The sequence below is a fragment of the Drosophila nasuta genome, unplaced genomic scaffold (genome assembly GCF_023558535.2).
Source record: "Drosophila nasuta strain 15112-1781.00 unplaced genomic scaffold, ASM2355853v1 ctg26_pilon, whole genome shotgun sequence".
NCBI classification, from domain to species: domain Eukaryota; kingdom Metazoa; phylum Arthropoda; class Insecta; order Diptera; family Drosophilidae; genus Drosophila; species Drosophila nasuta.
In genome coordinates, this window is record NW_026869474.1 from 249779 (window position 1) to 273834 (window position 24056).

General features: G+C 37.3%; 1 protein-coding gene across 1 annotated transcript; it reads left to right on the plus strand.

The window, feature by feature from the left end:
* The first annotated feature begins 1802 nt into the window (after positions 1-1802).
* On the plus strand, positions 1803-11588 carry LOC132797826 (dynein axonemal heavy chain 2-like). The gene is given in 7 exon segments (XM_060809598.1): positions 1803-3345; positions 3348-4967; positions 5027-9078; positions 9136-9239; positions 9300-10240; positions 10302-10795; positions 10852-11588. Coding segments are annotated over 2 exon segments (1695 nt in total). The 5' UTR covers positions 1803-2009; the 3' UTR covers positions 3707-4967; positions 5027-9078; positions 9136-9239; positions 9300-10240; positions 10302-10795; positions 10852-11588.
* The last annotated feature ends 12468 nt before the right edge of the window (positions 11589-24056 follow it).

The following is a 24056-nucleotide window of genomic DNA, read 5'->3' on the forward strand; positions in this document are numbered from 1 at the left end:
GTCCACTAACTTTGAAGACCATTTACTGCATCTGACCGAAGTGGCAAATAGATTACGAAAAGCGGGATTAACAATAAATGTTGCCAAAAGTCAGTTTGGAATACGAGAAGTAGATTTTTAGGCCATGTAGTAGGAGAAGGCACACTTCGAGTAAATCAATGAAAGTGCAAGCCGTTTCCGAATTTCCGGTGCCACAGTCCAGACGCCAACTGAGACGATTCCTGGGCATGACTGGTTGGTACCAGCGTTTTATTCCCCAGTACTCAACGGTCATCTTTGCACTAACAGAGCTGCTAAAAAAGAAATTTGAATGGAATGAAGAGGCCCAACATGCGTTCGAAGCAATAAAACATAGACTATGTGCTATATTGCGTCATCCCAACTATGAGTTGCCATTCAGAGTGCAATGTGACGCTTCAACATATGGAATCGGCGCCGTATTAGCTCATCTTGATGCAGAAGGCAACAAACTACCCATTGCCTATATGTCGAAAAAGTTGAACAAAGCACAACGAAATTATTCTAAAACGGAATTAGAATGCTTGGCAGTTGTATTAGCCATTAAGCGATTCCGTATGTATATAGAAGGCCAACCATTCAAAGTTATAACCGATCATGCAAGTCTGAAATGGTTGATGAATCAAACAGACCTTCATGGCAGACTCGCTCGATGGGCGTTAAAGCTACAAGGAATGGATTTTCAAATCGAACATCGGAAGGGCAGTCAAAATGTAGTCGCTGACACTCTTTCCAGAGCATTCGAAGAAAATGTAGATGTTGTTGAGCTCGAAATACTGCCAGAGATAGATTTGAACTCGGATGCATTTCTTGAAAGTGATTATGTTGAGTTAAAAGAGAAGATGAGCAAATCCAATCTTCCGGATTTCAAAATCATAGACGGATATTTATATTACAGAGCAGTATTGCCTTCCGATGTCAGCGAAGATATTGGCGATGGCTGGAAATTGTACGTCCTTTTAGAAATTCTAGAACGCATTCGTCGACATTTTATTGGCCACGAATGGTAGTTGAAATGCGAAACTTTATCAGCAAATGCGAAATATGTCAAACCTCAAAATACCCAACACTTAATCTAAAGCCGCCGATGGGAAATCAAACGGTTAGTGAGCGAGTATTTCAAAGACTCTACATAGATTTCATAGGTCGGTTTCCGCGCTCAAAAGTCGGTAATATTGGAATTTTTATCATTCCAGATCATCTATCAAAATTTACATTCCTTATACCAGTTAAGAAGTTTTCGACTATAATAATCACCGGCGCAACACAGTATTTAACAGTTTTGGCACTCCAGAGTTCATAATCAGCGATAACGGAACTCAGTTTAAAAGCTGAGAATTCGTTGCATTTTTATCTTCGTATGGTGGTATCAAAGACATATTCCCCTCAAAGTAATGCAGCTGAAAAGGTAAAAAGATCCACCGAAAATGGGACATATACGTTAGCAGTATCAATTTTGCTCTACGCAATAATATACATCAATCGATAGACGCGTCACCGTACTATGTTGTATTTGGACAGCATATGATGACGCATAGTAAAGACAACACAGTGCTTAAAAATTTTAATCTCTTAAGTGAAGGAACCGTTCGACTCGAGCGTGCCGATAAATTCTCTCCGAAATAGTATTTCCAAAGCGATTTATTCTTTCGGTTGATGTCAGATATGTGGTTGGCTTACAAGTATTCAAAGTATGTCTGGCCAAGCTTTTAACATTCCGCCTAACAAAATATCTATTCTAGTTAATCTTTTACTAATATTTTTCATTCCTATTTTAGAGATTTTGATGAGACTTCCAAAAGTTTACACTGGAACTTATAATGTATTTAGATTTTCAAGCATATTCTGAAGACATTCAGGATATATCGAATGCCGCAACCATGGAACTACAGATTGAGAATGGAATAAATAATATCGCAACAATTTGGAAAAACAAGGTTTTGATATGGCGTATGCATGGGATGGTATTTATCGAATAAAAACGTAGATGAATGCTTTCAATTACTAGAAGATCACCTTGTACAGATATCCGCTATGAAGGCAACACGATTCGTAGAGCCGTTCATAGATATTGTAGATTATTGGGAAAAACATTATCGTATATCAGCGAAACCCTTGAAAAGGCACTTTCTGTTCAACGACAGTGGCTTTATTTGGAGAATATATTTCAGGGCGATGATATTCGAAAGCAATTACCTGATGAAGAGAAACGATTCATTGCCATAACGGATGAATTTCGAACAATCACTTCTAAAATGTTTGAAGCTAATACAGCGGTAAAAGCAACACATTTACGTCCTCCACCATTCATTCTTAATAGGTTTAATCGTATGGATGAACACTTAGAATTAATTCAGCGTGCTTTGGAGATTTATCTGGAAGCAAAACGTCAAATTTTTCCTCGATTTTATTTTATATCAAATGATGACTTGTTGGAGATTTTGGGAAATGCAAAACGACCAGATCTTGTTCAAACACATCTTAAGAAATTATTTGATAATCTTTACAAACTTGAGCTTAGGCGAGTGGGTAAGGCTTTAAGTCGTTGGCAGGCTACTTCCATGTATTCCGATGATGGTGAATGTGTGGAGTTTTTGCAAGTTGTCTATATAGATGGACCTTCAGAACGTTGGTTAACTCAAGTAGAGGTTTATATGATAGCTGTAATGAAGGAACAGCTTAAACTTGCACGAGGATCTCTAAAGAAATTAATAGGTAACCGTGAAAAATGGATTTCTATGTGGCCTGGGCAAATGGTTCTAACAACTGCACAGATTCAATTTACGACTGATTGTACTCGAACTCTCATCCATTGCAAAATGGTTGATCAAAAGAAACCACTTAGAAAACTAAAGCAAAAACAGACAAAAGTTCTTATGAAACTATCTGAAATGAGTCGCAAGGATTTATCGAAGATTATGCGACTTAAAGTGAATACACTTATAACATTAGAAATTCATGGAAGAGATGTTTTAGAACGCATGTATAAATCAAACTGTAAGGATATTAATCACTTTGAGTGGTTTTCCCAATTACGTTTTTACTGGCATCGCGAATCAGAATTATGTGTAATTAGGCAGACAAATACAGAGCAGTGGTATGGATATGAGTACACAGGAAATTCCGGAAGACTTGTTATCACACCTTTGACTGACCGATGCTATATCACACTAACGACCGCCCTTCACCTACATCGGGGTGGTAGTCCCAAAGGACCTGCCGGAACTGGCAAAACGGAGACAGTCAAAGATTTGGGCAAAGCGATTGGTCTTTGGGTAATTGTTACAAACTGCTCAGAGGGGTTAGATTATAAAAGTATTGGAAAAATTTCTCAGGTCTTGCTCAAAGTGGTTGCTGGGGCTGTTTTGATGAGTTCAATCGTATTAACATTGAGGTTCTTTCTGTTGTGGCCCAACAAATTATGTCCATTATGGCAGCTTTATCTGCTAAAGTAAAAGAATTCGTTTTTGAAGGTCAAAATATAAAATTAATTGGTACTATTGGACTGTTTATTACCATGAATCCCGGATACGCCGGACGAACTGAGTTACCAGATAATTTAAAGTCAATGTTCCGGCCAATTTCAATGATGGTACCCGATAATATTATTATTGCGGAGAATCTCTTATTTTCTGATGGGTTTACGAATACCCGAAATTTATCTCGTAAAAGTCTATGCACTTTATGAATTAGCAAAAAACAGCTTTCTAAACAATATCACTATGATTTTGGATTACGGTCAATGGTTGCTTTATTAAGGTATGCTGGAAAAAGCGCCGTCAGTTTCCTTATATGAATGAGGAAGAGATTGTATTTCTTGCAATGAAGGATATGAATGTAGCTCGGTTTACTTCAGCTGACTTACCTCTTTTCGTTGGTATAATGAGTGATATATTTTTCCTGGCGTTTTCTACCTGAAATTGATTACAGTGATTTTAATATTGCAATTGATGATGAATTTAAATATAATAACTTACAACCTATTAAAATAGCAGTAAAAAGGTTATAGAGCTATTTGAAACAAAAATTCAAGACATTCTGTTATGCTTATAGGCGACACTGGGACTGCAAAAACTGTAACTTGGAGAACATTGCAAGGAGCTTATTGTCGAATGAATTCCCAACGGTTCCACGGTTGGGAATCCGTTACTATTTATCCCATCAACCCTAAGTCTTTAGACTTATCTGAATTATATGGTGAGTATAACTTAACTACTGGGGAATGGCTTGATGGTGTCCTCAGCTCAATTATGCGAATCATTTGCGCAGATGAAGATCCCATGCAAAATGGCTATTATTTGATGGACCAGTAGATGCAGTTTGGATAGAAAACATGAATTCTGTTATGGACGATAATAAACTACTTACTCTTGTCAATAGTGAACGAATAACAATGCCATCACAAGTTTCATTACTTTTTGAGGTAGGGGACTTAGCAGTTGCGTCACCAGCTACAGTTTCAAGGTGCGGTATGGTATATAACGACTATAATGATTGGGGTGGAAACCGTATGTCATTTCATGGTTACAAAAACAAAAGAATAAAGCTTTCTCGGATTTTTACTGATTCATTTTAATACAATTTTACCAAATTTACTTGAGTTCAAGAGATCCCGATGCAAAGAGCCGGTTAAAACAAATGAGTTAAATGGAGTTATGTCCCTATGTAAACTTCTAGACGGTTTTGCAACAAAACAGAATGGGATAAACCCGAATAATTTACAGTTTCTGGAGGAAATGACGAAATTGTGGTTTATGTTTTGCTTAGTATGGTCCATCTGCGCAAGTGTAGATGAAGAAAGTCGTTTGAAACTTGATACGTACATTCGTGAAACGGAAAGCTGCTTTCCCATAAAAGGATACAATATATGACTACTTTGTTGAACCAAATGAGCGCACATTTGTATCATGGGAAACCAAACTCTCAGCTTCTTGGCGTTATGATGAAAAGTTAGTTTTTATAAAGTATTATTTTGTATTTAATTTTAAACTAATTTTCTTAATTCTAGTTCTCATTTTTATAAAGTTATTGTACCTACTGCAGATACTATTCGATATGAATATATTGTATCTAAACTACTCATTGAGGAGCACCCAGTGATGTTAGTTGGAAATGTTGGAACGGGTAAAACATCAACTGCAATAAATGTTATGGAAGCATGTGACAGAAATAAATTTTGTGTTTTATATGTAAACATATCCGCACAAACTACAGCAGCTGGACTGCAAGCTTCAATTGAGAACCGTACAGAAAAACGAACAAAACCCAGTTTGTACCATTTGGCGGAAAAAAATGATTTGTTTTATGGATGATTTTAATATGCCTGCCAAGGACATCTATGGATCACAACCCCACTAGAACTAATACGACAATGGATAGATTATAAGTATTGGTTTAATCGTAGGACACAACAAAAGATATATGTTTTGAGCACATTTTTAATGGCAGCAATGGGACCACCAGGAGGAGGTCGGCAATTTCTCTCCCCTCGAACGCAAAAGTCGGTTTGTTTTATTGAATTTAACATTTCCCACTGATGAGATAATTACAAGAATATTTAGTGCAATTCTTAAACAAAAGTTAGAAACTTTTACGAACGATGTGCGTGAAATGTCTATATTATTGACAAAATCCACAATACATCTTTATAATGTCATTGCTAAAAATGTTACCAACCCCAAACAAATCTCACTACGGTTTTAACTTACGAGATATTTCAAAAGTATTTCAAGGACTTTTGAAGAGCTCTAAGAAGCTTCAAACAACAAAACCCTTTTTCTTCGCGTCTGGATTCATGAGATTTTTAGAGTTTTTAGTGACCGCCTTGTTGATGACTCAGATCAAGAATGGTTCCTAAACACAATAAATGAAACTCTTGGAGAACACTTTGAGGTGACTTTTCATAGTTTGTGCCCATCTAAACAATGCCCGCTGTTTGGTGAATTTATGCATCCCCAAGGATTTTATGAAGACTTGCAGTTAGATAAATTGCGAGCATACATGGATCGTCTATTAGAAGAGTACAATAATTATCCAGGAATGGTCCGAATGGATTTGGTATTTTTAGGGAAGCCGTTGAGCATATCGTACGGATAATCCGCATAATATCTCAGCCTCGCGGACATATTCTAAACATTGGGATCGGTGGTTCTGGGCGTCAAGTACTTGCAAAACTAGCAGCTTTTATTGTTGAAATGAGTGTCTTTCAAATAGAAGTATCAAAAAATATAAAGTTGGGGATTTTAGAGAGGATCTAAAAGGTCTTTACAAGCTCACGGGTATAAAGCAAAGATTAGCTCTTTTTGTTTTCAGTAGCGAACAGGTAGCAGATGTTTCCTTTTTGGAAATAATAAATAATATGCTGAGTAGTGGCGAAATAAATCTTTTCAAAACTGATGAGTTTGACGAACTAAAATCTGAATTAGAGCGATCAGCAAAAAGGCTGGTGTTGATCTAAACAGTGAAGCCCTGTACACATTTTCATGTTAAATGTAAGAGATTGTATGCATATTGTTCTATGTTTCAGCCCCATAGGCGACAATTTTCGAAATTATTTACGTCAATATCCTGCATTGTTAAGTTCAACAACTCCGAATTGGTTTAGAGAGTGGCCTCAAGAAGCATTATTGGAGGTAGCGTGTCATTTTTGAAGGGCTTTCAACTAAATGCACCAATTCCGGGAAAGGAATATAAAAGGATCGAGATAGCTTAATTATGACTACCGAATATATTTTTATATCGTGATATTCCGCATACCTTTTCACTTATGCACTCAAGTGTTTCAAAAATGTCGCAGCGTATGTTTACAGAAGTTAAGCGCCATAATTATGTCACTGCCCCAAATTATTTACAATTGGTAAGTGGGTTTAAAGAGCTTCTTGAAAAAAAAGACATGAAGTTTCAACAGCTGCTAATCGTTTACGTAATGGGCTATCAAAATTTCCGAGACACAGGAAAAGGTAACTTTAATGTCTGAAGAGCTTAAAGTGAGCTCAGAGCAAGTGAAATTACTCGCCAAGGAATGTGAAGAGTTCATTGCTATGATTGAAATTCAAAAGCTGAGGCAACTGAACAAAAGGAAATCGTTGATGCAGAGGCTGTTATTATTAAACGCGAGGAAATTATTTGCTTAGACTTAGCGGCCACTGCGCGCGCTGACTTAAGTAGTTCTTCCTATGATCGACGCAGCTGTAAAAGCTTTAGATGCCCTTAATAAAAAGATATAGCTGAAGTTAAATCTTATGGAAGACCGCCAATGAAAATTGAAAAGGTTATGGAAGCGGTTTTGATACTTTTAGGAAAGGAACCAACATGGGAAAACGCAAAAAGGTTCTTAGTGAATCGACATTTTTAAATGATCTTAAAAATTTTGATCGTGATCATATATCAGAAAAATATTAAAAAGAATAGCTTTGTACACAAAAATCCTGAATTGGAGCCTGATAAAGTTGCTGTTGTATCAGTAGCCTGTAAATCTCTAATGTTATGGATTATGGCAATCGAAAATTATGGTAAAGTTTATCGAATTGTTGCGCCTAAGCAAGAGAAACTGGATAACGCCATTAGATCGTTGGAAGAGAAGCAAGCAGCATTAGCAGCAGCGAAAAAACTCGAAGAACTCAAGCATTTATTGAAGATCTTTATATTCAATTAAATGAAAAACTATATTGCTTAATGATATACGCCTTAAGGAAGAAAGACTGCGAAAACAACTCGAAAGAGCGATTATCCTAGTAGAATCTTTATCAGGTGAACGAGAGAGGTGGATTGAAACTGTTTTCCAATTAGACATTTCATTTGAAAAACTACCTGGTGATTGCCTCTTATCAATTGCTTTTGTGACATATATGGGTGCTTTTGACACAAAGTATCGCGAAGAACTTCTCAATAAATGGAGACAAGTAATTCAAAATTTTAAGATACCAGCAACATCTGATCTTAAAATTACAACCTTTCTTTGTAATCCTGTTACGATTCGCGAATGGAATATTCAAGGGCTACCTGGGGATGATTTAAGCACAGAAAACGGAGTGATTGTCACTCAAGGAAGCCGATGGCCGCTGATTATTGATCCTCAAATGCAAGCAAACATTTGGATAAGAAAAAAGAGGAATATAATCAATTAATAATTATTGATTTGGGAATGAATGATTATCTCCAGCAAATAGAGCTATCCATAAGAGAAGGATTTCCAGTACTGCTGCAAAACGTGGGGAATCACTGGATCAAGCAATATATCAATTCTTCGTCGAAATTTTACTATACAGGCCGGAGAGAAACTTATTAAATTCAACGGTCGATTCATTTCTTACAACGAAAAATTTAAGCTTTACATTACAACTAAGATTTCTAATCCTCACTATCCACCAGAAATATCATCAAAAATGACACTAGTAAACTTTGCTCTTAAGCAAGACGGATTGGAAGCTCAATTGTGGGTATTATTGTACGTAAAGAAAAACCTGCTCTAGAAGAACAAAAGGATGATTTGGTAATGACAATTGCTCGCAATAAGCGCACATTGATTGATCTTGACAATGAGATTCTTCGTATGCTAAACGAAAGTAGGGGATCGCTTCTTGACGATGACAAACTTTTTTGACACTTCAAAAATCGCGACAGACTTCCATTTTAGTTAAAGAATCATTAAGTATTGCAGAGATAACAGAGGTTGATATTGATGCAGCTAGACAAGAATATAAGCCCGCTTCTGTTCGTGCTGCTATATTGTTTTTTGTACTGATGGACATGTCAAAAATTGATCCAATGTATGTTTTCTCTTTGGCTGCTTATATTTTGCTCTTCACACAATCTATAGAGCGAAGTCCTCGAAACCAACTTGTACATGAACGCATTTACAACATAGACGAATATCACACATACTCAGTATATAGAAACACATGTAGGGGACTGTTCGAAAAACATAAGCTTTTATTTTCAATTCATATGACGGCTAAAATACTTTATAACGCTGGAAAACTTGTTGAGGAAGAGTATGATTTTATTTTAAGAGGCGGAATTGTTCTTGATAAACAAGGTCAAGCCCTAATCCTGCAAAATGTGAGTGTTAAAACTATGTAATATTTATGGGAAAATCTCTAAATAATATTTAAACAGGGTGGATAAGTGATCAAAATTGGGATAATATAACAGAGTTGGATAAAGTTCCAGCTTTCACGGGATTGTTGATTCTTTTGAGTCAAATTTTAAATCATGGAATGGTAATTAAATATAAAATATTTCATATTTATATATCTAGTGTAATAATTTTGAGTACTTAGCTTGGTATGCAACCACATTTCCTGAGCAAGAAGATCTTGTTGGGGAATGGAATGATAAACTTACAGATTTTCAAAAATATGCGTCGTGCGGTCATTGCGTCCTGATCGAATTTCCTTTTGCATGACGCAATTTATTATAAGCAAACTTGGCCCGCGATATGTGGAACCACCAGTGCTTGATCTAAAGGCTGTATTTGATGAATCTATCCCCAAACTCCTTTAATATTTGTTCTATCACCCGGAATTGATCCATCTCAATCATTAATTGCACTTTCTGAAACTGTTAAAATGTCACAACGTATGTATTCTCTTAGCTTGGGACAAGGTCAAGCTTCTGTGGCAACGAAACTTATAATGGATGGTATAAGAGATGGCAATTGGGTCTTTCTAGCAAATTGTCACTTGTCCTTAAGTTGGATGCCTACTCTTGATAAAATGATAGCAACAATGCAATCAATTAAGTTACATAAAAAGTTCCGACTTTGGCTAAGTTCAAGTCCGCACCCTGACTTTTCCTATATCAATATTGGAAACAAGCATTAAAATGACAACAGAGCCTCCCAGAGGCATTAAATTAAATATGAAGAGACTCTATAATAATGTGAACATCACTAATATGGATATATGTAAAGAACCTAACAAGTACAAAAACTTTTATTTGCATTATGTTTTTTTTTCACACTATTCTCTTAGAACGTAAAAAATTTCAGCAATTGGGGTGGAATGTCGTATACAGTTTTAATGATTCTGATTTCGAGGTTTCCGAAATTTTACTTCTTTTGTATTTAAATGAATACGAGGAGACACCTTTCAGTGCTTTGAAATATTTAATAGCTGGAGTAAATTACGGGGTCACGTAACAGATGATTGGGATCAGCGTTTACTATCTACATATATTAATCAACTTTTAATGACCAAGCAATAAAATCTCGAAAGTTTAGGTATGAAAAATAAGAAACATTATAATATTGATTAATACAATTTTATTTATTTATTTTATAGATTGTCTTCATTGTCAAACTATTTTATACCGGACGACGGAGACGTACAGTCTTATTTAGACCAAATTCAAATGTGGCCTAACTTTTGACAAACCGGATGTTTTTGGCCAACATTCAAATGCAGATATAGCGTCACTTATAGGAAACAAGAATGCTTTTTGCTACTTTACTTTCAATGCAAGATCAAAAAATAAATTGTGACACTGCAGAAAATCCTGAAAATAAGGTATCTGATATTGCTAAGGACATATTGCTAAATACTCCAGACGAAATCAACTATGAGCAAACTGCAAAAGATTATAGGAATTGTTCGCACTCCTTTAGAAGTAGTATTGTTACAAGAAATTGAACGATACAATAGTCTTTTAGAGGAAATGCGCACTCAGTTGCGGAATCTTCGACGTGGAATTCAGGGCTTGGTTGTTATGAGCGCTGATCTAGAAGATATATATAGTGCAGTATCTGAAAGCCGTGTACCATTACATTGGCTCAAAGGTAAATATTCTTTACTTTATTATAAATATATAGTATTTAACATTAATTAAATTCAGCTTATAATTCACTTAAGCCATTGGCTTCATGGGCACGTGATCTTGCATTTCGTGTTACGCATTTCAATACTTGGGCAAAGACTCTGCGCTCACCAACCCTTTTTGGTTAGCGGCATATACATTCCCTACTGGATTTCTTACAGCCGTATTACAGACTTCAGCCCGAGCCAGCAAAACTCCCATTGATGAACTTTCCTGGGACTTTTTGTTTTGTTGAAGAAGATGCAAATGCTGCTCGTATTATACGTGAGGGTGGTGGCGCATACGTACACAACTTATATCTTGAAGGAGCTGGTTGGTTAAGAAAAATCAGTGTTTGCAAGATTCTCTTCCAATGGAGTTAATTTGCCTTGCCAGTTATTCACTTTAAACCAGTGGAAAATCTGAAAAAGAAGACTAGAGGCATTTACAATTGTCCATCTTATTATTACCCAATACGATCTGGATCCTTTGTCATTTCAGTTGATTTAAAGAGTGGCAATGAGAAGTCGGACTTTTGGATCAAGCGAGGAACAGCAATTTTATTGAGTTTGGCCAATTAGTTTTTTTTTTGTAAAATATTTCACAAAGAGTGGTCAGCTTGAAATGTCCGCTATATACGTTGAATAAAAATAAAAACCGCTTGACTATTAATATTCCATTGAGTACAAAATTGAGATTGTACCCAATAGCATAAGAGTTAAATGCACTTTGCTTAAATAACACATCTTGTTGTAAACTGTTGTCACAATACTTTGTAAATTTTAATTATTATTATTTTACATTGCCAATTTAATAAATATAACAATGTAAAGAAGCCGTGACCAACTGATCTGAATGCAATGCATTAATTAGATTACATTTGTAATTCTTGTCATCGCACGTCTGCCAACTTCATTATACTTTTCTGAAAGTCTTGCCATTGTATAATTTATGTTTAAGTTCTGCATCGATTTTTGTTAAGAACTGAACTATAAGCACATTCGGTTTCTTAAGAGCTAAGCGAGAGCACCCTCGGCCAACCCTATCTCTATGACCACCTCAATGCTATTTTATATGTATGTTGTTGTATGTACAGAGTCTCTTTGATTGCAACCCGATCTTTTGCGACGGTGCAATTTAAATTGCTATGTGAATTAGAAATTTTTCACTGTTTGCCGATATGTAAACCAAACCAGCTGGCTAATATTTATTAAACGCATATTACATGTCAACTTAGTCGAGTGTGCAGCGCGTGACAATAATTACCATTTACATGAATAAATTACATAATTAAAGTTTATCGAAGACAGCTATGATGAAGAAAATCTGATCCCAAAATTTATAAATATATAAATATAAATCAGCGATCCAAAATGACTTTTTATTTTTAATAGAGAACGAACTATCCATACGCGTGGATATAGACACCAAAGTGATTATTATGATAATCATAAGGTACGTGGGGTACATATGTTTATATATACTTCTAAATGCAAATTTGCATGAGCACCGATATCATTGGCATGAACATATAGCGCAGCGTTGGGTTTATAAACGCCCAAAAGCTCTTTAATGTCTTGACCATCGCCAGCTCGGCTGTGCTGCGAGCTAAGCTAAGAGGTGTTGCACCATAGAGCCGCGCCAAAATTGTGAGCGCCGTCTAATTATCGAAACGTGGGACCAATTTAGCGAGCGAGAGAGAGGAACGAAGTAGCGTTCACTAAGAGCAGTCTGTAAAATATGAAAATCGAAAAAATTTATTGTTGGTAGGAGCAAAAGAGAACACCTTGAAAGCTGCTCCTGCGTATATCAGACACGTCTGTTTCGTTTGATGGTTGCAAAGAAAAGAGCGACAATTTATTGTTTGCCGGTTATTCTGACACTAGTAGCTACAGGAAAACAAAGATGAGCGAAAGCTTATAACTAAACTGTCACAATGAGCAAAAGAAGAGCGCAAGATTGAGACTAAAATGTAACTGCAGTTAGGCTGAGTAGGCTTACAGTGGGACAAGGCGCAGTCAACCTTAATAATTTTAATTTTTCACTTATTACGTCACTTATTATGTCATTTTTCGACTTTTTATATAGCCAGCATGTGGTACCTTAGGAACTGTGCCTAATCATTATCATCTTTAAGACCTGATTGTGGGTGACGTCTATTATATAAAACAAGTAAGAAAGCTACCAAATACACTACAAAAAACTGAAAATATACCAAGTGGTATATTTGGTATATCGACTTAGTACCGCATTAAAAATATACTATATACGGCATAATATACCAGATTGTCAGCCAAAGCAACTAAGACCCCTAGTAGTAAGTGGGCGTTTTTACAATACAAAAGTATTTCTTTAATAACTTTCATATTTTATCTGATCGCAACGAAATTTTCAGGAATCACAAGTACTATATTTATTATTGTAAATTCATTACTCTAGCTTTAAAATTACGCTTTTGTTGATGTGCGGGGGCGGTAGTGGACGTGGCAAAAATGGAAACAAACTTGATCTGCGTGCAAACATAGCAAATGCCGTCGAAAAAATTAAAGGGACAGCTGGCTAGATCGTCTCGGCTATTGATGAATATATATACTTTATAGGGTCGGAGATGCATCCTTCTACCTGTTACATACATTTCCTGCCGGCACAAAGTTATAATACCCATTTACCCATAGGTAGCGGGTATAAAAACGGCATAACTCTATCAATATTGTGCATTGGCACAATTCAATGTACTACTGTGACTGAATTTTAATGTTTGTGTTTTGTGTGGATATATATACGTCTGTATATAATATGTGTAAATAAACTGTCCTTTTAATTCGTTTAATGTATGAATTTTATCCCAAAAGCTCACTTGATAAGTGACTGAATTATTTTCCTCATATACTACACGAATGCCACTACGATCCCGATCTCAGTGCTGCTTTAAAAGCATACACCAACTACGCCCACGATCACAGTTATTAGCTGGCAAATGAAAAGCACAATATGAGATCAGATTGCAGTATGAATATGTTTTACAAGTGCATGCTTGCATACTATTCCGTGCCATTACGCTTCAGGCGCATCAACTGCGCAACCAGTTACCAACCCTGGAAGCAACACCTCCAAGGTATATTCTTTGAAGTGATCTGCTTTTCAATGGTGACTACAAGAGCATAGAGAGTCGATAGACTTGCCCTTCGTGTATGCATGCTGGTTTGGGGCCAAGAGATGCAATGAATTGCTCCTGATTTGCATATCAAGTAGCTTCTCCAGAGTTTTTAGCAGGAAAGATGTTGGACGTGAGACCACGTGACTGCATTTGCCCGCCTGCACACTGTAGAGGTGAGCATTGTCCGTTAATTTGCAATTTGAATTTAAATTGTATGGCGTTATCAATATTTTCGACTCGACGGGTTCAACAGTCTCGAAGGTTGTGCTGCGGCAGTAGTGCTGAAAGGGCTTAGAGCCAAGCAAATGAAGTTGTCCAATTGTTAAGCGTTTCTGACAGGTGCCACACGCACTTTACTAAGCCCCAGGGAGTGCCGAAAGTTGCAAGTTTCGGGAATGGAATGATGATGATCTCTAATGAAATCGAAATCGATGATCGACATTACTGCTGACTCCCCTTTTACGCTGTTGTTAAAGGTTCAAGGCACCTACAAGTATGCAAAGTATATATTTAGTACATGGCAGCAGCCACAAGCCAGCGGTGTGTGCTGGTGTGTGTGTGTGTGTGTATGCGTGTGTGGGTGGGAACATATGCATATTTCAACCTTTGACCCTTCTTGGTTTAACCAAAATGATGGCTTCCAGTTATGACATTGCTGGCGCTCATCGTTAGTCGGGTCAGAGATTCGCTAGCATATTTTCAGATTTATTACTACAAAAGAAAAAATAATAATAAAATGCACACACACGCACACACATGTAAAGTGTATGTGTGACACATTTATGTTGAATTATGAAGTCGAGGCGAGCGCAAAATCGCCGCACATTAATTTGTTATCGAACTCCGCTCCGTCTAAGCATCAGTCTATACTACATAGTGCTAGTATACTATGTTTATATATATGCAATATACGCATAAAAAAGGAAATCGAATGGAATGGAAATGCGTTCAACTTCCTCAAAATGGAATGAGCTTCGCATGCAAATAAAAGACACACACTAAACGGTTCGCTTTTTGGGAGTCTATTCGAGATTTGGTTTATGGTAGTTTTATTCTTATTTTTTATTGAGCGTGTCGATGGCTGCGGAAATAACGCATGTTTACAAAATGTTGCAGCTGTCTTTATAAATTTTAGTTTCACGCAGAGAAAAACTTCAATGCAATGCAGTTTAAATTACTGAAATAGTAAGCACTAAATTTAATATTTTAAATATTTAAAATGCTATTGAAAAATATTGAAATTAGTGTAGTTTATATTAACAAAATTGTCAATCACTTAACAATTTAATAAAACTTATCTAAATTTATGAATAATTAGTTGATTGAAAATATATAATTTGCATTTAAAACTGCAACTTATTGCAGTTTAAATTACCAAGAATCTAATCTAAAAATAATTAAATGATTGAAAATATATTAAAAAGTAGACAGATAAGTGTAACTTAAAATTAATGCATAAGTGAATAAAATAAAAATATTTAAAACTTATATTGGTAAAAATATTTAAACTGAATTCTTGCGTTTTGATGGCTTTATTGCATAGATATATGTACAACAAAAAGTGAACACATGAATTTACTTTCAAGGATAAAATCAATTCGCATTAATTGTTTACTTTTTTATACGGATGTTCACTTTTTTCAAGTTGTAAATATTTCTATTTAAAAATGTTGTGACCACAACACAAAACAAAAAATTCAATCTATTTCGTTGAACAATTTTTCAATGTTGTTGCTGCTTGAATTGAGTTTGAAACAAATTGGCCGTAGAGCAAAACAATTCCATCAAACTTTTCCACTATTTCGACGCAGTTGAGTTCAAAAGCAAAACTACGTGGATAACGGAAAAAAGATAAGCGCCTTAGCTTACGAAAAGCTGTATTTAATATGTCAGTCAGACAGTCAGTCAGTTGGTTGGTTTTATTGCTGCAGATAATCAAGTTGTTAATTGAAGAAAGCGCAAGAAATTGCACGCTTTTAACCAACAAATAGTTAAACCCAGATTTAGCTCAGGTCGCGTCAGATTATAAAATAGAACATCTACACACACACACATCGGTAATATAATTAGCAACAGATTCAGGACATTCGTCGCCAGAGAAGAGAGTCCATAAAAGTGGCAAAGCGAAGCGAGGACACTCGCAAGTGGCGGCAAAAGTGGGAATAGCAATTGTGCTAGAGAATATATATGGCACTGGATGACCCCGATGGTCGGATGCGTTTATATTCCAGCTTCAACTTGGCTGCACATTTACAAGGCACCAGTGCACCAGTGCACCACTGCAGTGGGAAACGGCATAATAAAACCATAAATATATACTAGAGTATATCTATGGCAAAGAGCAGACTTACCTTGAGCGAACTGGATGAGCTTGCAGAGGAACTCGGCAAAGATGAAGTTGCGCAGCAGCGTGCCAACCAAAGTGACGGGCATGCAGAGGACACGGAGCAGTACATCCGAGATGGCCAGATTGAGCAGAAAGACATTGATGATGGTGCGCATGCGGCGATTCTGGACGAGTGAGCGTCACCAGCAGATTGCCGACGTCAGCACAGAGCAGGATGATGCTATAGCGGGGTATCACCCAGATGGGTACATCGGCAATCACACGCGACACGCTGCGATTCGTTGGCGTCGCTTACATGCCAGTTGCCCCTCTCGATCGCGATCCTTCTGTCGTCATTGCCACATAGATGGCGATGGTGCTTAGCTGCAGTGAAGCTGGTGATGTGGGTCATGGCGATGCGTATGCGGATGCAAATCAGGCATCGTCGTCCGTTGAGTCGAGCTCGCTGCCATAGTAAATGTAGAGATCGCTGCCGTTGATCCCATCGCCACTCCCGTAGAGCTCGCCGACAGCATAGCTGGCATTGAGCTGCAGTGCAGCATTCGTTGCCAGCGGCGCGACGCGGACAGCAGCGTGCGATACAAATAGATGGCGTTAATCGTGAGGCTGTCTCTTGATCGCCCACTTGAACACTCGCCTCGTGCACTCGAAAAACAAACGAAACGAACAGAACAACTTGTGTGTACACAGGGAGACACTTCGTATTGCGGTTGCCAAGCGCGCCGTGTGCAGCCGTCGCCTTGAAGTCACCGTCGTGCACTGAATCCACGTAATGCCGCCAGCGGCTGTTTCGGCGTCCTTTTCGGTGGTCGCCAGTTGCCAGTCGACAATCACCAGTCACCAGTCGCCCGCAACGCGCGCAGTTTGCGAAACTCACCATGGTTAGTGCTTTGACTTTGGCAACATTTGTTGCATCTCCAGCAATATTTGTTTGCTTTTAATTAAGCTATAAAGTAAATGAATCCTGAATATAAATTATGTTTAATATTGAATATTCGATTCTAGGAATTGATTAATTGTTGTCTATAAATAAAAAGAAATCAAAAACGAAAACGAAATGTGCACGTCAATTAGACAGGAAATGCGAGCGATGTTTTTCAATACGCATTAAAGAGAATTTTTAATGTGCGGCTCAAATATGATTTTACTATATGCTTTTGTATTTGTTGCCAGCAGAATATTTGCACTGTTTTTGGGCTTTAATGAAATTATTACTTAATTGCCGCAATATTTGACAATCAGGTGGTATTTGCTCGCTCTTTTCCTCTCTTACTCTCTATCTCTTATTTGCTCTCTTAGCAATATCCTGGCAAGAGCTGAAAGAACATTATTATAATCAGTGCCTGACAGAGAAAAGGACATCACATTTGTCAAGTTAATTAGCGTGCCAGCGACTTCGACGACGACGGCTTCCAATTGTTTACACCTTTTGCTCATTATTTAACCACCGCTTTGCTTTGTTTGCCCGGCACCTTTTCGAATTGCACAACTTGATGGGCGGGGGATGAAGTATTAGCCTTTCGGGGTGGGTGACTTTCATAAGTCAAGTCAAGCAACTTTAACCCACAAAAATGAACATCAACATTTTGCACATCATCTCGAGACGCTCCGAAAATTTATTTTAGTTTTCGACAAGTCAGCCAAACTTATTTTCAACACTTTTGCATCAGTTGATCTAAGCTCTTGTTGTTTTTCATTCCTTTTTTTTTGGTAATAAACTCTTTTTTTGTCCACACTTTGAAAAGAGTCACTGAAGAGGTGTGATGTCATTGTGTGAGCTTATATATCGAGTGTCTTATTGTTGAATTTCCTATTCCCAAACAAAAACGTATTTCACTTTAAATATAATATATATATATTATATTTATATGTTAACATTTCATTGTTTTTAAAATTTCATTATTTTCAATTGCAACACCGCATGACATTCACATTAGAGATCAAGATCACAAAAAGAGGAAGTCCTAGTGTGACCAGATTATTTGAATAGAACTTATAATAAAGTTATTGATATATGAAATGGTATTGTTGATTATTTGAATGGGGATACCTCAACATTTATAATTATTAACAGAAATAATTAAATACTACATTTTCGTGTTTCATCCTCGTCAGTTCGATTTCGTGGTTTCTACGCGTCTCCTCTTTTCCCGACATCGATATCCCATCAGCTATCGATCTGTCAGTGTCATCAGTAAGCCGATATGGCATCGATATACTACAAAATTCTGCAAGTAGCTGAGGCAATAAATGAACTTTTAGAACAGGGGTGCTCAACGCCTATACACTGAGTGCACTTTTGTTTTGTAGATGCTCTGTGCTTTGGGTAGTGCGCCCATAAGCACCGTGCATATGGGCTTCGATTTGCATGCGAAACAAAAACAATTTTGCTTGTTTCTCCATTACATCTCTTTCCGTCGTCACGCTCCGCTGACCATAATGTATTTTGTTTTTGTTTTTCCTCGAACATATGCACTGAAACTTATTCTTCTGTCTGGGTTGGGTTTGGATTTATTTCGTGGTCGACCATCGTAAGTGTTATGTTAAATTTTTGGTGGGTTAGAAAAATGAGTGATGAATTGGAGAGCACACAAAATGCAATCCCAATTTCTCTCAGTGCACAGCTCCGCTCCATCACAAAAGCGCCGCTACATATGTACACGTTTTCTTGTGTCTGTGTTAGTAAACGCACTGCCATAAGACGAATTAGAGGACCCTGCTTTACGAACTAAAACTTGGCGAATGGCGAAACTTTTGTGGATCTTCTTATATTTTTCGCTGCGCCGAAAAGTTTTTACTTGGCCAAATCATCATAAAAAGAAAATGCTACGCCATAAAAGTCGACTTTGGCGATGCCAAATCGCCTTCCCCTTGGCCAAAAGCAGCCTCAAGTTATGCGGAAATGTGCCTCAGAGTAGACTCATAATAAGAGATAAGCAGCTATTATGCCATCCTAAGAATGTTTCGCACCCAAATGACACAACAGGTACCAACAGAAAGACATACAGACAGGCTGACAGACGGCACGAAGCGAGTTGTGTTTATTATTAGACTCTGTAAACAAATGCGCAATTCCATATACAGCAACTAAGTGTTGAGCAAATGAGATTTAAAATATATATGGAAGAAATCCTAGTGTATAAGCAATAAGAATAAATAAATATTTCTCAAAGTGCACAGTTATTTATAGATGATAAATACTACTAGACATCAAGATAAGATTCCAGAATGCATCTCACAATGTCAAGTACATATTTAAATGCCTAACGCGGAAGTCGCATTAATACTAAAATATAAAAGAAGAGGGTTATATAAGCTAGCTCCTTAGAGATGAGAAACTATTTTTAGATAAGAGGATTTTAAGAAATGAAAGAAAGTTCATTTAGAGAATTTACCACTTGTAGTTGCAATGATTGCACATGCCGTCAGTTTACAAATTGAATGCATCTCTTCATACAACTATAATGACAAAACAAATCAAAAATATCTTTATATTTCATTGGCACATATTTATTGTTTTAAAGATGGCGTAAGATGCAAGTACTTATATGCTTATAATTTATTTGGTCATAAATCCTTTCTTAGATGTAAGTAGATTTGGAATGCTCAAAATATGCAGGACTTATTAAATTCAATAATAAACTTAAAAAATTTGCTGTTATTTAAATTCATATTTTTATTAAGCATCAAATTTTTAAAATTTATGCAATACATTTTAGTGGGAAAGTTGTTTTGCAATTTGCAACAAACTTAAAGAATACATGTATTTTAACTGTCAAGCTAAGATGCTAAGATCATTGACATTGAATGAATTAAATTCCAGTCGGTTTTTAAATAAATTTAATAAAACATTTGTATTTTTACTGACCACTTAATATATCTCTATTTAAATAATTAAAAACTATTTATTATTTATTTTTTTTCCGCAAAGTTTATAAATTTATAAATTGACAAAAAAAAATATAAAATCTGCAAATTTTTAGAAATTTAAAAATGTAAAAATCGGCCAAATTTTGAAATTGAAACAAATGTAAAATCTGAAAAAATTTTAAAATCTAAAAAATGTAAAATCGCAAAATTTTAAAATTTGAAAAACTTAAAATCGGCAAAATTTGGAAATTGAAAAAATATAAAATTGACAAAATTATGGAAATTGATAAAAACGTTAAAATCGAAAAAATCTTGGCAAAATTTTGCGAATTGAATTAAATGTAAAATCTGCAAAATTTTGAAAATTTGAAAAATATAACAATCAGTAAAATTTTAAAAATTAAAAAATGTAAAAATTGGCCATTTTTGGATTTTGAAAAATGTAAAACCGGAAAACTTTTATTGAAACTCTGTGTTCGATTCATTGCGTGCGTATATCGATTATTGTAACAATAACCGATTGTAATATAATTGTCAGTTTTCTTATATTTCTTTATTTCGGTTTATTTCACAACTTGTTCTCCCGTTCACGTTCTCTACATAGTGATCGCACTTTCGTCTCGTGCTCGACCGATACACCTATCGATCGGGCTTCTAACTCGATAGATATTTAATCGATTAATTCTTAATGTTACAATATTTACATTCGGCCGACCTGACTACAGATCGACCACGATCTACATACAAAGGGCAATTGTCTCATTAACATCAGTAATCATTTCCATTCTTTGTGCATACTAGTCCATCTCTCAACTCAAAGCTACGCAAGGTTCCATTCTCTAGTTTCTGTCTCAATCGAACTATTTCCTTATCCCTCATTTGTTCCGTTTGTAAAATCAAGTCTACATCCTCAAACTACTCCAACTAAAGGTATTGATTTCAAAAACGCGTCCGCACGAAACTCATATTTATCATCTCCCCAGGTCCTTTTACCACCGTCCATGTAATCCCTATTCACATCCTCGCAATTAACTCCACCGTTATCTAAAAATTTTCACTAAGGTTCTCTTCCATTATAACTCGTAGTCTCTCTAAAGGATCTTCACAAAGGCTATCTAACAACGCACTATCCTGGTGTGTCTCTACGGATTTCTAAAAGGCTTTCTATAAGGTTGTCACTACTGATTCCTACAAGGTTGTCTCTACGGTTCTAACAAGTCATCGTCTTAGGCTGCTCCTCTCCTTTTGACGGCTGGGCGGGCACCTTCTTTATTTTGTCTTAAATCGTAATTTTGTGCGCAGCTCATCCAACGATTCGCAATAAGCCATTGCCGACGCAGCTCCCGAATTGTCTCCTAAGTCTTCAACGACGAATATAATTATATCCTCCGTTGCCACCTCGACTTGTCGCGCAATGCTGCACATGACGAAAAAATATTGTAGGGCGCTCTCATTCTTCGACTTCTTTCTGGCTTCTAATTGCTTGAAGATGTCGAACACGGTGACCCTGAGATCGAACACAGCTATCAACTCCGCTCGCAGTACCGGCCAAGTGAGAGCAGCCGTCTCAATCATGAATGATCTGGCCGATCCTGTCAACAAACGTTTGGCGAAAATGAAACGTTTTTCTCCGACACGCAGTATGTATCCATTATTTTTACAAAATCGTCGATCCAGCGCGTCACAGGGTATCCAGTATCCCCGAAAAGGTTGGATTAGGGCATTCAAGTCACTCATGTCGATGTCTTCTCCTCGAGCTGGTTTATTCTGGTTCAACGAATTTTCCAAATCGGCGACACGTTTACGCGCAGCATACAGCATCTCGACTTGTTGCAAATGTTGAATTTCTGCCTCTACGTTCGCCGCCACTTGATCACGATGCTGCATGCTCACGACCGCACTGTTCGAAACTTCCAAAACCTCGCCAGACGCCGCCACACTGCCGCCATTTCTCAGAACACTATCGCTGTCTCTCTCACTCTCATGCCCAATAGGGGCAATTTCACCACCACCGACGCCAACGTGATTATCCGGACTTGAGAATGCCGCTTCTACAGGCGAGCCGTTGCTCAGCTCCCGCTCCTCCAGATGCAGCTCCTCCACTTTTCCTTCCTCCATATTTGCCATAACAACTCTCGCAGCCGCCCGCAATTGATAAATGGTAGCGTCTTCCTCGAAACGCACGTGTTTTCTCTCCAAAATCGCAACTAGCTCAGATCTTGATTTTTTCAATATATCTTTATATCGCATCACACGGAGTTTCTCGTTTTTCGGGCCTTTACCCCACACCTGATATATAATTGTCAGTTTTCTTATATTTCTTTATTTCGGTTTATTTCACAACTTGTTCTCCCGTTCACGTTCTCTACATAGTGATCGCACTTTCGTCTCGTGCTCGACCGATACACCTATCGATCGGGCTTCTAACTCGATAGATATTTAATCGATTAATTCTTAATGTTACAATATTTACAGTAACGATAACTTAACGATGTCAGTCGCAAATAAAATTTCGTACATAGCAGACGTGCTCGGCGATCTTTTTGTCTTTCTATACATACACACGCGCACAACCAAGCGTAACTTCTACAGGTTATGGGCCCAGGCGCGCGTGTGCTTTTGTGTATGTTTACGAAAAGTTGGACTTGTTAACGAACAAGGGACGCGACCCAAGATTAAAATGAATTCCCTATACCAAATTGAATTGAAAAACTTGAAGAAAAAATTACAATTCTTGGTGCATTCACATGCGGTGTGTTTTGGTACATGCGGAAGCATCGCGAAACTCGCGATGAATTGCCAAGTTATGAAATTCTATGTATAAAAGTGAGGGAATAAGTAGAGCGCAAAGCACAGGCAGAACCGCAAAGCAACAACGAAAAGGCATTCACCGTTACAAATAAGAACAACGGTATAAAGAGGAATTCGACGAAAACGTAGTTTGCTTTAAGTGTGGCAAGCGTGGTCACAAGAAAGCAGAGTGTCGAAGCGAATGCGTGCAGGAAAAGCACGAGCAAAAAGACAATAAAAACTGTAGTTTGCTATGTGCAGCTGACGCTCATTTTTCGAACGATCAAAATGGTTCGTAGACAGCGGAGCAACAAGCCATATGTGTGCCGAAAGAGCATGTGCACAAAGTTGGAAGAGCACTCCGAAAGGATAGGTCTAGCTGGTGACGGTTTCCTAGTTGCGAAAGGAATAGTTCAAGTAAAGCTGAAGACAGATCGATATACGATTGTTATGAACAACGTATTGTATGTGCCAGAGATGAAGGGAAATTTCATGTCGGTTAGTCAAACTGTGGCTAATGGCAATGTAGTACATTTCGGTGAATATCTGGCGAAGATCATACAGAATGGAGAGTGCATCTTGCTTGTAAAGAAAGTTGGCAACATATACGTTTTGAAGGCAAAACAAGCAAGTGCTTTTGCGCTGTTAATATTGATGGATCTTTATGGCACAAGCGTGTAACGTGTAACGAAGCTTGTTCGCTTAAGAAGCTGGTGGACTTGTAACGATACGAAAGGCGTACGCGATCGCTACGGCTGTTGTCTGGTCGGATGGGTGTGGGCAAGAAAAATATCCTTTCCGCTACGTGCTTCCATGGATTAACTATACTATTAGAAAATTCGCGTACTTAAGGCAGGGGAAAATGGGGAAGAGACATACAAAGACAGTAAACAAAAGAGTTAGAAGAAAACTAGAGGAAAGACAAGTTAGAGATCTACCTTCCACTTGGGGCACTTCTCCTTTACGGTGCACTCATTGGTGCAGACGCCCACCCTACCATGATCCTGCAAAGCCAATGTAAAATCAATTTAAATGACAGGATCCCTTAGAAGCTCCTCGTCACTCAACCCTCCTCTTACA